General features: G+C 55.9%; 1 protein-coding gene across 11 annotated transcripts in view; it reads right to left on the reverse strand.

Annotated features, from left to right (window-relative positions):
* Positions 1–15,847, reverse strand: part of PTPRU (protein tyrosine phosphatase receptor type U) — a 93,636-nt gene extending 77,789 nt beyond the window's left edge. For all 11 annotated transcript variants that reach the window (XM_081586292.1, XM_081586286.1, XM_081586291.1 and 8 more), the window contains exon 1: positions 15,581–15,847. In XM_081586292.1, the coding sequence (XP_081442418.1) occupies positions 15,581–15,653 (73 nt within the window). In that variant the 5' untranslated portion in view covers positions 15,654–15,847. The remainder of the gene's footprint in view (positions 1–15,580) is intronic.
* Positions 15,848–16,216: the final 369 nt, after the last annotated feature.

Here is a 16,216-nt window from a genome sequence, read left to right on the forward strand (position 1 = left end):
ACAGGCTTGGGACTGAATCTTGACTCTGCAATGTGCCAGTCCTGTGACCATGACCATTTCTCATCCTCAGTTTCCCTATCCACATGGGGGTTTGTTGAGGATTCAGCACAAGGGTCTGCTTAGCACGATGCCCGGCACATGCAAGCACTCAGAAGACAAGAGCTCTGCGCCTGAGCCACCTGAGTAACAGAAGCAGAATATGAATCCACGGAGCTCAGAGGCTGAAGTCCACATTCCCCACCAGGAAAGCCTTCACTCTGAGAAGAAGCAAATCTGAGCTACTTCCCAGCCTCAAGGAGAGGAGGGATGAGAAACAGAGAGTAACAGGGAGTGAGTGCCACGTGCCTGGCACAGCGGTGGGCAGCTGCATGCACAGCCGGTGACCTGACTTTCAGGAGGCTCTGCTGTTCCCTCTGCAGCAGGGACCTCTCCAGGTTGCCACAGACCACGTGAAGCAGCCTCTTGAACTGACCTGCAAAGCCAGGCACGCACAGGCTCACCACTGTTGGGGGTCGGGGGGGTCTCCCTTTCCTCTTCACGGACCCCATCAGAGTGTAAAATAAAGTGGACATGAGGCTGGCACAGAGTGGATGGGACAAAATAATAGCAGCCTCGCTTCAGAGCTGCGGTGGGACCTTGGCTGAGCACTTTGCCTCTTTGTGTGAAGAACTCTGGTCAGCATGTGCCCTGTAGCCTGTGGAAGGTAGGTTTTAACCCCATCTGTGCTGGGGAGGCCTTGGCTCTCCCCCTAGAAAATGACCCATAGCACAGCACAGAGAGAAAACAAGGCCAGTAGAAATAGTCAGGGAGGGCTTCCTGGAGGAGGAGACAGCTGACTTCATTCACCCTGAGCTGAGTCTGTGCCTGAAGGTTTTAGTCAAGGCCTCCCTGAGCCAGATGAATTGCCATAAAGGGGACTCCAGGACCCAGAGTGCTGCTGGGATTCAGAAGAACCTGGGGTTCAGGTCCTTCCTGTCCCCTCACAAGTAACAAGGCAGCTGTCCCAGACGTGTCACCCATGGCCCTAGGGTGAGCCTGAGAATGCCAGCCCCTTTGCTTCCTCCCATACATTCTAAGCCAGGCTACATGAGCTGTCAGGACTCCCAGACTAAGTGACCTGGTCAGAGGGACCCCTAGACTGTCTGACCTTAGCCAGGGTAACCTTCAGACTGCCTGACCCAGGTCAGTGACACCCAAACAGACAGACCTGAACCAATGGCCCCATCCAGATGACCACCAACCCATCTGACTTCAACCAGACTGACTGACTGACCTAAGATCAGCTGACCACGGCCAGAATGACCCCTGACTGCTATCAAATAACTCCAACAACTGACCCCACCAGGCTGACTGACCCCAGCTGACTGTCACCACTCGGAGCATCCCGTTCCAGAGGCAGAAGGATTCCTCTCCCTGACCCGTGTCCATCCCCCGTCCTGAGTTTCTGGGCCAGGCCCATTCCAGCCATGGTCTTCAGAGGGTAACATATCTGGGGCCAGGCTCTCCAAGGAGAGCCCCACCCTGACCTGGTCCCCAGCTCACCCTGGGATGGGAACAATCTGCCCTCCCAGATTCTGGGAAAAGCCCCCATCACCTCCAGTCTGGATGGCTCAGGAGCTAAGAGTCCCAAAGCTAGGTCCCTGATTCTGCTAGAGATCCAACTCCTGCTAGGGGCCTGCAGCCCAGAGGGAAGAAAATAGATCAGACTTTGCATTGAGAGCAAGAATGGTCAGGAACTCCCTCTCAGCTCCATCAACCCAGACTTGGGCACCAACATGCACCCACACATATCAATGCCACCACATGAGGGCTGCCACCTACCACCAGGACCTGCCGTGCCACTATCCCTCAAAGTAACTCACTAGGTAGTTACTATGATTATTCCTATTTTACAGATGGACACCAAGGCACAGGGAGGTGAGGTGGCTTGCCCAAGGCCACATCTTAAGTCTGAGAAGCTGGGATTTAAGCCATCTATCTTCATTCAAGAAGACTGGCCACATGTGCCAATTCAGTTCCATTCACAGGCCATTCGTTCACTGACAGTACAAAGCAGGCCCTGGGTTGCCACCAGTAAAGGCACAAGGATGGTTAAGACTCTGCTCTGCCTTCAAGGACTTCCTAGTCAGAGTGGAGGTGAGGGAATGAGACAAAACAGAGAAGAGTCAAGGCCACGGTGGCGGGGATGGGGAGGTGGTCAGGGGCGGAGGGCAGGTGCAGGGGCAAGGTTTCCTGGAGGTGGGTGCATTCTGGCCAGCAGAGATGGAGAGGGGCATTTGAGGCAAAGGGCCCACCAAGAGCAAAGGAAGGTAGTGGGTAACACAGTTCATCCAGGACACAGAGAGGAACCCAGACTGGCCAAAGCAATGGGAGATGAGACTGGCAGGCAGGAGGCTGAGGCCAGATCTAGGAGAGCCAAGTGCCAGAGTGAGAGGTCAGGCCTTGTTCTGAGTGGGGAAGACACAATTCGTATTGGAGGAGAGAAGCTCCTGGATTCAGATAAGACAGGTGATGCATCCTATCAGCCAATGGTCTTCAACCTTTTTGGGACCAGGGACCAGTTTCGTGGAAGACAATTTTTCTACAGACAGGGCGGGAGTGTGGGGGCAGCGATGGTTTTGAGATGATTCGAGCACATTACATTTATTGTGCACTTTATTTCTATTATTATTACATCAGCTCCACCTCACATCATCAGGCACTAGATCCCAGAGGTTGGGGACCCCTTCTATAAGCCATGAGGAGGGCAGGGGGCTTCTCCAGAGGACACTATAGGCTCAGAAGTGGGATAAGTCATTAAGGGGTCTGGAACCAGATGTCAGGAACTGGTGAGGAAGGGACCTCAAGTTCCCATCCTGGACACAAACAGCACACGTTTCAAGCACATCAACAGAGATGCACAATGCACACCCACGCTCATGCACACATACACATACACACACACACACACACACACATGCTCAAATGTTCACACTCTCTTCCCCCAGCCTCATCCACACCTTGGGGACAGAGTCTCAGCTGGGGAAAGGGAGAAAACCAGACCCTTCTGCAGGTACAGCATCTCTGCCAGGGCCTCCCTGAGAGGGTAGGCTGAATCAACCCAGGACCCCCAACAGCTCCCCCAGCCTCAGCTCAAACTGGCCCAGCTACATTCCTCAGCTAATCTCCCCAATCTGGCAGGCGGTTGCCTGAGCAACCGTCAGCCACAATTTGGGAAGGGAGGATGATGGTTTATCCACATCCGGCTGGGCCCTGGATGGGGTGATGTAAGGGGCAAAGCAACCTCTGCAAGAGGAACCAGAGTGCAGGAGGGGGTCTCCACCCCTCCATGTGCATGTATTACCACGTACAGACATGTGTGTGTGTGTGTGTGTGTGTGTGCGTGCACACACGTGCACACGGCAGTGAGAGTGATGGCCGGGTACTGACTTGTGAGCACTCGACTGGGAGGCAGGAGGCCTGGATCTAATTCCCGCTGAGCCTCTAACTCCCTGTGTGACCTTGGGCAGGTAGCTTGCCCTCTCTGAAGCCCCACTTGCTCACCTATGAAATGAGAATGAAGATCTAGGTGACTTCTAAGGCTGTTCCACCTCTAGAATTCTGCTTCCATTTGTGTGAGCATGCATGTGGGTAAGAATAACTTGAGGGCAGAGAGACGCTACGGGGGACAGGTATGTGAGGGGGAGCACCGGTCTCAAAGTGTGAGTCTCTCAGGCAGTGCGCTGTGAAGTTGTGGGTATGTAGGCATTTGTTTACATGCAGAGATATAGGGGTACAGTGCCTAAGGGGAGGTGAGCGTACATGGTGGGTAGAGAAGAATGGTGCATGTGTGTGCGTGTGTGCCTGTGCGTGTGGGCACCACAAACGTGGAAGCACCAGACTTCCTCCCCACCAGACAGGGAATGGTGCTCTGTGCCAACAACGGCTGCCAGCCAGCATCAGTGTTTTCCAAAGACCCTAGGTAAACAGAGTCTGTTTGCAATGAGATTTTTGTTCCCTTTGGTTTGTCAATAGAACATTCAGTTCCCAAGGGATGGCCCCAGGAGAAACAAAACTCCTCCCATTGGATTACAAATTTAGGGGCTGGCCTCATACCCTACCCCTGGCAGAGCCACAACCCTGGCCTGGGGAACTCAGATACAACCCTAAGGATAACACTGGTTCATGCCATCACCTGAAGCCACACCCCCTTTCTAGGTAGCCCAACACAACCCTGAAACCAACACAGACTCACCCTTGGACATTCTTGCCCAACCTAGCCCATCCCATGTTCTCCACCCCAACAATAGCTCCATCTCAGGCCTGTCTAACCTCCACCTCCTCCCTTCTCGAGGTCTCTTTTACCTTTGAACACCATCCCCAAGCCCTGTGTATAGTAGAATACCAACCAAGGCTGGACTTAGTGACCGCACAATCCCAGCCAGTTCCTTTTTCTCTAACTTATTTTTAATTGGAGGGTAACTGCTTTACAAAGTTGTGTTGGTTTCTGCTGTACAACAATGTGAATCAGTCATAAGTATACATATTAATACATCCCCTCCCTCTTGAATCTGCCTCCCACTCCCCATTCCACCCCTCTAGGTCGTCACAGAGCTGAGCTCCCTGTGTTATACAGCAACTTCCCACTAGCTATCAATTTTACACATGGTAATTTATATATTTCAATGCTACTCTCTCAGTTCGTCCCACCCTCTCCTTCCTCCACTGTGTCCACAAGTCCATTCTCTACATCTGTGTCTCTATTCCTGCCCTGAGGATAGGTTCGTCAGTACCGTGTTTCTAGATTCCATACATATATATGTTAATAAAAGATATTTATTTTTCTCTTTCTGACTTACTTCACTCAGTATAACAGGCTCTAGGTTCATCCACCCCAGTTCAACTGACTCAAATTCGTTCCTTTTTATGGCTGACTAATATCTCACTGGAAAAGACCCTGGGAATGATTGAAGGCAGGAGGAGAAGGGGACGACAGAGGATGAGATGGTTGGATGGCATCACTGACTCGAAGGACATGAGCTTGAGCAAGCTCCGGGAGTTGGTGATGGACAGGGAGGCCTAGCATGCTATAGTCCATGGGGTCGCAGAGTCGGACACGACTGAGCGACTGAACTGAATATTCCATTTTATATAAATATATTCTTCTGATCCTGACCCACCCCACCCAGACTCAAAGACCATGACTCCAGTCCAGAAACCTGGCCCAGCCCACTTCAGTGCTCTCCTGGCCCAGATCAACACAGTGAGACCTTAGCTAGGGCTCCCTGGCGCTGCCCTCCAGAGCCCTAAATAATTGATGATCAGTTAATCAAGGGCAGGGCTGGCAGCAATATGCCCACTTTCTAATCACACAGCATTCAGCAGAGCTGCAACCAAGAAGATAACCCAGGGCCAGGCCACGGGTGAGAAAGCTGAGCTTTACCCCCTACAGGAGCCAATACAGAACCCAACAGTGCCAGCAACCTTCCAGCTCTACTGAGAAGAGAAGGAAGTCAGCTACAACAGAGGAAACTTCAGCCAGACCTACTCCCCAACTCCTGGATCAAATGCACAGGAAGCCCCAAAGTTAACAGCAGGGCTGCCATATTGTTTGTTAATGTAAGGGGAAGAAATGAAATTAAAAGACACTTGCTCCTTGGAAGAAAAGCTATGACCAACCTAGATAGCATATTAAAAAGCAGAGACATTACTTTGCCAACAAAGGTCCATCTAGTCAAAGTTATGGTTTTTCCAGTAGTCATGTATGGATGTGAGAGTTGGACCATAAAGAAGGCTGAGCACCGAAGAATTGATGCCTTCCAACTGTGGTATTGGAGAAGACTCTTGAGAGTCCCTTGGACTGCAAGGAGATCCAACCAGTCCATCCCAAAGGAAATCAGTCCTGAATATTCATTGGAAGGACTGATGCTGAAGCTGAAACTCCAATATTTTGGCCACCTGATGTGAAGAACTGACTCATTGGAAAAGACTGATGCTGGGAAAGACTAAAGGCAGGAGAAGAAGGGGACAACAGAGGATGAGATGGTTGGATGGCATCACCGACTCAATGGACATGAGTTTGAGTAAGCTCCAGGAGTTGGTGATGGACAGGGAAGCCTGGCGTGCCAGAGTCCATGGGGTTACAAAGAGTTGGACATGACTGAGCGACTGAACTGAACGGAAGGGGAAGACATGGGGCAAGGCTGGACTTCAGAGGCAAAGGGCTGAAGGGAGGGCTGTTCTGTGCAGAAGTTCAGTGGGCAGAGAATCCGCGGACGCCAGTAGTGCAGACACCCTGTGTCATATAAAACCACAGTGCAGTCCAGTGCTTAAGACCCCACACTTCCTATGCAGGGGATGTGGGTTCGATCCCTGCCTAGTCAGGGAGCTAAGACACCACATGCCACATGGCGTGGCCAAGCTATTTTAAAATAATTTTTTTTAAGTGCAGAGTAGAGAGGCAGAGGGCTATGCACAAACATGTGCAGTGCAAAGATCTGTCTTTCTAATGGTCCCATGGAGAGAGAGGGCTATGTGACCCCAGTGTGGGCATTGGGGTGCAATGCAGCAGTTCCACACTGCGCAGAGGCGGAATGCAGTTACACAGTACACAGGAGCAGAGCCAGGGTGCACAGACCTCACACAGCACCAGACACAGCACAGCAGGACTGGTCGGTGCCACGACGCAGTGGAGAGGTGCCCCATCCATCGTGGCCATGACTCCGAGCTGCTCGGAGGCACGGTGCACCAGTGAGCAACTTAGAGGTACACTGGGCTGGAACTGAGCACCAAGGGATAGGTGTACCTATCCACCCAAGCTTCACTAGGCTTGGCACATAATTGGCGTTCCATGAATTCTCACCAAAAGGATGTCTAGAGGAGGCAGGCTTAACATGTAGAGATTTGGCAAAGAGAAGGACATTGTGTGGTGCAGAAGGAACTGCTGGGTGCTCCACACAGTCCCAAGGAGCACAGAAAGTGTAGACTCAAGAGCAGGGCGAGAAAGTGGCACCGAAATGGAATGTCGTGAAGACACCGGGTGAGACAGGGAATTCAGTGCAAACGCTCTGGATCTTGAAGCCCAGTAGAGCGCCCGAACAGGTGAACAGGTACAGTGCAAGACAGAGGCCCAGGCCCAGGACCGTGAAGGCGTGCAGGGCACAGATGCATCACCAGGTGCTGGCAAAGGTAATGTAGGTAAAAACCCACACCAGTTCAGAGCCCTACAAAGTGGCCTCGAGCTGCAGTGTAGCTCCCGACTTCTCAGGCAGCGTGCAGTGGGAGCCAGAGGAAACCTGCAGTGAAGCCACTTGAAGCAAAGACATTGCTCATCTGGGGCTGCCTACAGAACCCCAGGAAGGACACTGGCTGGCACCTCAGTGGCTCTACAGGGAAAGGCCGAAATAACACAGGGGTGGCGTTACAGCGGCCATGGTACAGGGTGCAGGGCCGGGCCAGGAGAAGGCGCACCTCCAGGGCAGTGCAGCGAAGCAACGGGACAGAAGTGCTGTGCTGGCAAGGGATGCTGTCCTGGGACAGCAGGATGGGGGACCACAGACAGGCTGTTCCCAGCCATCCCCGATGCAGGGCAGATGCCCACAGCGACCATGCAGCGCCTACAGAGGCCACGTGACGCAGATGCAGCGTCGTGGTAGCATGCCATCTGTTGGCACAGTGCAGGGGTGCGTTGCCAGGGACCATGTCCGATTCCAGGAGAGTCCACAAGCCTGACACAACACTGTCATCCAACAGTCATGCAGCACAGAAGACACAGAAGAGAGACACAAAAGGCAGCACAATGACAGGACACAGCACAACGGGACATTGCAGATGGGGCGAACAGACACGCACAAAAGTCCACACAGTCAATGCAGCGCGGAAACCCACAGAGTGCAGCCATCTCAGTGTAGAGCTGAGATGCAGAGCAGTGCATGGATGAAATCCAGTGGCCCAGCCCTGAGGGGATGGGTCCAGGAACCCCGGAGAGCACACAGCCAGAGCAGTCCAGGGCCGTGATGCAGGGCAGTTCTTAGCATGAGGTCAAAAGGTGGCACATGCCTCCCATGATGCTCTGGACAACAGGGGAGCCCCGGCCCCAGAGACCCTTGCGCCTACAGCTCTGCCAGGCTGGGCTGGCCACACCACAGGTTGGGGGCTGAGGCCCCATCCACCCTGCAGGCTTCCCCCTCTCGCATCTCCCATCTCCAGCATCTTCCACCCCAGTGATTCTCCAAGGGCACAGAATGAAGCCACCACCACCCGCGGGGTGGGCAGCCAGAACTGAGCACATGGTCCAGGTATTTCTATCTGAGCAGGGCCCCAGAGCGCTGGCAGGCGAACAATGAATTCAGATTCTGCTGAAAAGCTTTTGGACAATTAAAGCACATCCCCTGGCCCCCAGCCCAGGGCTGGGCAGTGAGGGGCAGGAGGAGAGAGAGACAGAGAGGGACACCTATTGGATTAGGCCCTGGCCACGGGTGGGTGGGAAGTGGGATGAACAGGGAGGGAAGCGGACGAGAGGCTTTCCAGACCCATTGAACCTGGATCGTCCCTCCAGCAGCCCCCCTCCCAAGCCTGGATTTCATCAGAGGCCAAAAACAAGCTTTTCTGAGCACATGAGATGCTGCACCACATACACACACACTTAATAACAGTTTAGCACTCCCAGGGCTTACCACATGCCAGAACCTGTTCTAAACTATATATGTACGTGTATAAAATACATCCTCACTGCAGTCCCATGCAGGATGTGCCATTATCATCTCTCCTCTCACAGATGAGAACACTAAAGGGTCAGAGAGGTCAAGCAACTAGCCCAAGGGCTACGTGGCTAGCAGTGGGAGAGCCAGAATCAGAACCTAGATGGTGTGGTTCCCAAGCCACACTTCACCACTACACTCTAGGTACACACACACACACAACCACTAGGGTGTACACACACACACACACACACACATGGAAACACCCACATGCACACATCCTGAGCAATGTATGGCCCACCCTCTCAGTTGAGGACCCCCTCCTCCACTGTGTCCTGTCCAAATAGGTTTCTGATACTTTCCAGTTGTCATGCTTTGTCCCTCAGCTGTCCCACTTCCCCTTCTAGCCATCCCCCATCTATTCCCCCACCCTCAGTTGTCCCCCCAACACCACCTGTCCCCTCATTCCCAGCTGTCCCCATTCCCCAGATATAGCTTTATTGCAGGTTATTTCCCATCCCCCCTCATGGTTCCCTGCCCCACAGCTGTCATTCCATTCCTGGCTGTGATCTTGCCCATCAAATATCTCAACACGCCTTCCCAATCTCCCTCTCCCAATCCTTCCTCCCCTCTACTATGCGTGCATGTGTGCGTCCTCAGTAGTTTCAGTCATGTCCGACTCTTTGCAACCCTGTGGACTGCAGCCAGCCAGGCTCCTCTGTCCATGGGATTCTCCAGGCACGAATACTGGAGTGGGTTGCCATGCCCTCCTCCAGGGGATCTTCCTGACCCAGGGATAGAACCGGCATCTGGGAAGGGCGTTCTTAGCAGAAGGCACAGCATGTGCAAAGGTAGAGAGGTGTGAAAGGGCCTGGCAGGTTCTGGGATCAACACTGGCCTGGTGAGTCTGGAGCCAAAGGCGGATTGGGAGGAGTGGGGTCAGGGGAGGAGAGGTATAAACACAAAGTAGTCATGGAGAGCAGGGACTGGGTCATACAGGGTCTTCTCTGCCATCTCAGGCTTTGGCCTCTGGGCGCTGGAGAGCCTTCAGCTTAGAGCAAGGGAGTGGCAGCATCCTATGTCTGCCTGAGAGGCCATTCAGATCTCGGGATGGTGGAAGTAGGCAGATGGCAGAACGGAGACCAAAGAGAGGCCCGCTACAATGGTCCAGGCAGGGAATGAAGGGGCTGCAGAGAAGGGGACGTGGATTCAGCAAAACCTTCTTCAGTGGCCACAGAGTGACAGTCCATCAATTTGGTGAGGTGTCCAGGCCCCACTAAAGATGCTGTAGGCCTTGCACCTCTAGACCAGCACTGTCCATGGAGTTTTTTGCTGTGATGGAGATGCTCTTGACCAATACATAGCCTGACCAATACAATAATTAGTAGCAAGAGGCGACTCTTGAGGACTCAAAATCTGGGTGGTGAGACTGAGGGACTGAATGTTTATTTAAATTAAAACCTAATAACCAGGGACTTGCCCAATGGTTCAGTGGTTGAGAATCTGCCTTCCAATGCAGAGGATGTGGGTTCGATCCCTACTTGGGGAATTAAGATTTCATATGCCACAGGGCTACCAAGCCCCGGAGCAACTAGAGAAATCAGCGCAAGGCAACTAGAGAGAAGCCTGAAAGCTGCAATGAAGAGCCTGTGCACCAAAACAAAGACCCAGTATAGAAAAAAAATAAGCAAACTAACAGCCACCTGTGAAGAAGTAGCCACCAAACTGGAGAGTGCAGGTAGAGAACATTTCCACCATTTGATAAACTTCTAGTGACTATCCATTGAGAAGCAGAACCACAGGGGCTTCCTCCAGAGGGCCCTGGCACTGGGTACTGTCTGAAGATCAGGAGGCTGGCCCCCTGGAAGGCAGTATCACAGGCTGGGTTGGCACAGGCCCAGGCCCTGGTCCACAGTGGAGCAGAACCACACAGACACTCCCCACCCAAACATGCACACCCCTTTCCTGGAGAGGCAGACACCTAAATGTATACCTAGACACACTGACCACAGAGCACCCTACAGCCAAGCCCACCAACACCCGGATACTCCAACACAGTCGCACCCCATTGCTGGATACATAGATACCCCACACCCAGACACATGGGTACCCACACCCAGGCCTCTGGGCAGCCCCATAGCCAGGCACAAGGCAGTCACAGTCCCCCACACCCATTAACCTCAGGACTCCCAGTCACCGGAGTATACCCAGCTCCGGATCCAGAGACACTGGGATATTCTTATGTTGACACACCCCAATCCTCCCACATCTGGGTCCTGGGACACCCATGCCCAGATCCTGAGATGTCACCCACCCAAAGAGCTCTGTACCCAAACTCCAGGGCTCTGACACGTGGATACCCGGACACCCAGCATCAGGCTTCCTGGGATCAGAGCAGCTCGACTCAGAATTCAGAGTCTGCCACACAGGGTGACCAGATGGCTAGACCCCCCTGAGAAGCCACACATATGTCCTGTGCCCCAGGCTACAATCATACAATCATAGCCACACGCAAATACACACACACACACACACACACACACACACACACCATTCTGACTGTCCAGATGTCAGGATGGCACCTGCACACACCTCCCCCGGCCCCCCCAAACTCCACCTCCAGGGTCACCACGGGGAGCAGCACTCCCCGCTTCCTGGGTTCAGGGGCAGCCAGGACAGAGGCTGAGCGGAGGACAGAGGACTGAGGAAACACCCGCCCTCCACCCCCCGCCCCAGACCAGCCGCTCAGAGTGACGGTTGGGACTCTGATGCCTCTCACCAACTGCCGAGCCTCCAGGACAAAGAGCTGAAACCAGGGGTGACAATAGGCCCTGCTAGCTGCTGGGGGGCAAGGATGATTGCGGGAGAGGGGGTGGCAGACAGCGGAGGGGGGCGGGGGGCTGGCAGGCAGAGGGATGACCTCTCCAACTCCCAGTTCCCAGATGACACGCTCTGTGTGGCCTTTTCATACAACACCACCCCCCACCCCCACCCTAGCAGAATTTTCCAGATTCCTGAGGGAAACCTATTTCTTCAATCTCTACTTTCAGTGGAGTAGGTGCGCCCCCATCTGGCATCTCCAGCTCAGAACTTGACCCCCTGGACATCACTCATTCTTTCCTGCCTGATGTATTTACTCAGCAGGAGTGGGCCAGGCCTTGTACCTGGCAGTTAAGATCCAAAAGTGAGCTAAATACCCAGTCCCTGTTCCCACAGAGCTCATGGTCTCTAAGGGAGAAAGGACCAATAAACCGTAATTACAATAATTACAGTGCTATGAAAAATCCAATCAACCCCCTCCTCCCTTCTTGGACTAGAAGAGGGAGTAACCAAGGAAGGCTTCAGAGAGGAGGTGATGTCTAAGAGGAAACCTGAAGGAGGAGCAGGAGTTCACTGAGTGAGGAGGTGGAGTTAGAGAGTTCTGGGGGGGAAATACAGCTTGTCCAAAGGCCCAGAGAGAAGATGGAGGGCAGTGGGCATTTAGTGGGTATTGGGAGGTGGGTTAAACTGGTCAGAGCATAGGATGTAAGGCAAAGAGCACAAAGCTGATGGGACTGGACAGGCAGGCAGGGGTCAGAGCAGGCAAGAGGACCTGGGAAAGAGACTTAACTGGGAGGTAATGGTGAGCTTTCAAAGGGTTTCAAACCAGGATTTCAAATGTGTTTTAGGAAGATCCCTGACACTATGGAGGGAGGAGTGGAAGGAAGAGGCTGGAGCCTGCCTGCACATGAAAGATGGGTAAGGATGGCGAGAAGGGGACAGATGAGAGAGATCCTGAGGCAGCATAAGGGTCGGGTGCATCAGGATACAGGAGAACAGCTTGGAGGAGGGAAGGGTTTTAAAAGAAAAAGGAGGGCACAAGGCTGCCCCAACGACTCTAGCTAACCCAGTCCTGCACGACCAGCCTGGCGGTCATGTTCCACGATGGCACAGCTGGAACAAGCAGGGCATCCACCCTGGGTTTCCCCTGGCACCAGAGCTGGGCAGGAGGCCGCCCAGGAGCTCAGCACCCCAACTCTGGCCACTCTCACGTCTTCCTGCTGAGTCCCTCCCCCACCAGAGGGAGAAGGGCCAACTGCCCAGACAAGCCTTTATTGCCCAACCTGAAACCACTGGGCAGCCTCTCCCTCATTCCTGCTGTCCACAGCGCCAGCAACCAAAAGGACAAAATGAGCTAGAACGCAACGGAATAAATTACTGCCAGATTTGCATGGCTCAGAGACATCACCACCCACCCTTTGGGGGGAGGGGTGACTCAGGAGGCCCTTTCAGGGAGCTGGGCTGACTCAAACCAGTCCGGGGACGCAGGGGGATCACATCCCTTCTACTGAGGGCCTCTGAATGAAGCTCAACAGTAATAGCTACAGGTGTCAGGAACTGTGGAAGAGAAGTGACTTGCCCAAGGACACAAGGACAGCAAGTGGCAGAGGCAAATTTGAACCCAGGTCCCCCTGGCTGCAAATCACAGCCTCTGGGGCTCTGTAGCCACCCTCAAAACCGTCTTTTGTTCCCTGACACTCACAGACAGAGGCTTACTTTACAATCTACCAAGTGCCATACACCCTTATTATGAAGCCCATGGGACAGAGCAGATCACTGGTGCCCCAGGAATGGAAGCAACTGGCTCAAGATCGCAGTCCCCAACCTCAGCCGTGGATAGCCCTCCCTGTTGGAAAAAGTGGGGTGGGGGGGCGCATCTGAGGGTTCTCGGAATCGAGGTGATGGAGGTAGCGATGGGAGAGCATGTAGTACCCTCGGTTTGATCTCAGGGTGGGGGAGGGGGCAAAGTCGCTGCAGGACAGGGGGAAGGGTTGGGGGAAGATAAGGAGGGAGGTCGCCTTAGGGGTCCTTTCCGGCGCTCAGGTGTCAAAGCTAAAGCTGTGCGAGATGGCCTGGGGCCGCAGGGTCCGGCTGACCTTAGAGTCAGTGGCAGGAAAGGCTGCAGGCGCCCTGGGAGCTCCGCCCGAGGGGCCGGAGGGGGCGGGAGGGCAGCAAATGCGATCGGGAAAGGCCAGTTCTCGGAGACCGGCGGCCTGAAGGAGGCTCCCTGGGGCCGAGGTGGCTCTGCCTGTGTCTCGGCTTGGAAACCCGTCTGGGGCGTCTCCCGGTTACTCGGGAGCCCCGGGTACCAGACTGGAGCCGCCCAACCAGAGGGGGCGGGGACGCTGAGGCCGCCGGGAGGCGACAGGCCACCCCCGCCCCAGAAAGGCTATCAGACGCAACTCCGCAGGAGGGGGCCCCCAGTGTGGCATCCCAGGCCTCTGGGTAGGATGGGGGGTGGGGGAGGCGGGGACAGACACATGAACACACACAGCCACCGCCGACACACGGTCCACAGCACACACGGATACACAGCCACAGCTCTGGATACACACATTCAGAAACGCGATCACATGTACAACTTCACACACACACACACGCACACACACACAACACACCTTCAAAAGACTCCACTCTCCGAAACACACTCAGAGAGACAGCGCGGTCACACGGCACCCAGAAGCACGGAGACACACGCTCACACGCGTACACTCACACCCCGCCGTCCCCGCCAGCGGGGAGGCGGCACAAAGTTGCGGAGTCGACGGAGTGGGGGGAGTCCCAGGAGACCCCGGTGTCCGCGGCGCCTCCCGAGCGCAACGGGAGGGGGCGCCGTCCGGCCGCCCAGAGCCAGGCCCGGCCCACCCGGACGCACCCCTCACCCCGCCCTGCCGCCTGGGTGCAGCCGCGGCCCGGTCCCCGCACGATCGCCCGGCTGCACGGCCCTCCCCTCCCGCCCTCCCCGGCGCGCCGCGGCCGCCCCTAACCCCGCGCTGGGCCCTCCGGGCCCGGGCCCCGGCGCTCCGCAGACCCGGAGCCGTCTCGGATCCGCCACCAGCCAGGTCCGCGCTGAACTTGCGAAACAACAAACAGCCCGACATGTCGGAGTCGGCGGCCGCCGGGCCCCCATCCCTCGCTGCCAAGCCTCAGGCCCGGCCCGACCGGGGAGGCAACGGGGCGCCGCCAGGACAACTTGTTCCGGGGCCCGCCCGCCCCACGCGCACACCCGAGGGACACAGAACCTGCACCGCCCCCTCGGGCGGCCCTGGCCCGGGGCACACACTCAGCCGTGCCCCAGGAGCGGACCACACTCGCAACATTCCTGGACACGCAGCCAGCTTGCACGAACACACTCACATCCGCTCCAGACACGCTCCTACACACGCATTCCCGGCACACTCGGCATTCACTGGGACCCACGCAGCCCCCGGCGGAGCACACCACCGGCCCCAGACACTCCCACACGTACACACCGCGCACACGGCGCGCGGACACACTCGTTCCGGACCCGTTCCCACGCCTTGACACACGTACACGGATCTCACAAGCACACACATCGCACACGCGTCCTCTGCTCCACACGCGGGCAGAATCCACACAGCACTCTTCGCCACACGCAGAACACAAAACACACAAGCCATTCTCGGACACACAACAAACAACACTCCGGGCTGGGGCACACACAAATGCCCACAAACGCAACACATCAGCAGAAGCAACTCCCGCCACACAACCGAACTCGAATGGACACACAACAGATATACAATCCTACTTGGCCCCACACACACATTACCCAGCGGCAGACACGACAGTCAGCGCACACCCCATGCCTTGATGCACACAACATTCACCCCAACATACTCATGGACACACAACACACACAGCACCTTTTCTTGCACATCCCTCAGGACACATTCGCAGGCACACAACCCCCTGAGCACACGATCGTACATCGAACACTCAAGACACACCGGGAGCAGGCTCGCCACGTCCGGTCACCCAACACTCCCACTTTCTTTCGAGATACGCCACCGGCGCCGGGGCTCGGCGGGGCAAACTGGGTCCGACCGACGCGCGCTTACCTGCCGGAGTCTCGGTCTCGGGTGCGCAGAGCTGGAAGGTGAGCGCCAGGACGAGAGCCTGGGCGCGGGCCATGGTGCGCCGCCGCCTGCCCCGGGGCCCGGCGCGGGGGGGGCGCCGCCGCCGGAGCCCGAGCCGAGCCTGAGGCGAGCCAGAGCCGGAGCGAAGCGGCGCGGCGCCGAGCGGGACTGGCGCCGAGTCCAGAGCGGGAGCCCAAGCAAGCGGGGCGCTGACGTCAGGCTCGGCAGCGCGTTCCTCGGTCTCGAGGCGCCCCCTACTGGCAGCCGCGCGCGCCCCTGCCCAGTCCGGTCGCCCGCGGCCCTGACGCGCCCCGCCCCCACTCCCGGACCCCTGCCTGGCGGTCCTGGGCTGGGCCTGGATTCCCACCCGCCTCTGCACCCGCCCGGAACCGACGTTCTTAGGTGAACAGATCCACTCCTCTTCTCATTTCTCGCGCCTCGCTCGCACACAGCTCTCCAGGACAGAGACCCAGGGACACAACGGCCTCTCGGTCCTACCCAATGCTTGAGTCCCCTCTACCTAGATCCCTTTCAATGCGCATCTACACTTCTCTCCAAGGACAGGGAGCTCACCACCTACCAAGGGCAGGTGATGAGGTCTTGGAAACGCTAGCTTTT

The sequence above is a fragment of the Giraffa tippelskirchi genome, chromosome 3 (assembly GCF_054371585.1).
Source record: "Giraffa tippelskirchi isolate mGirTip1 chromosome 3, T2T-mGirTip1v1.2.pri, whole genome shotgun sequence".
NCBI classification, from domain to species: domain Eukaryota; kingdom Metazoa; phylum Chordata; class Mammalia; order Artiodactyla; family Giraffidae; genus Giraffa; species Giraffa tippelskirchi.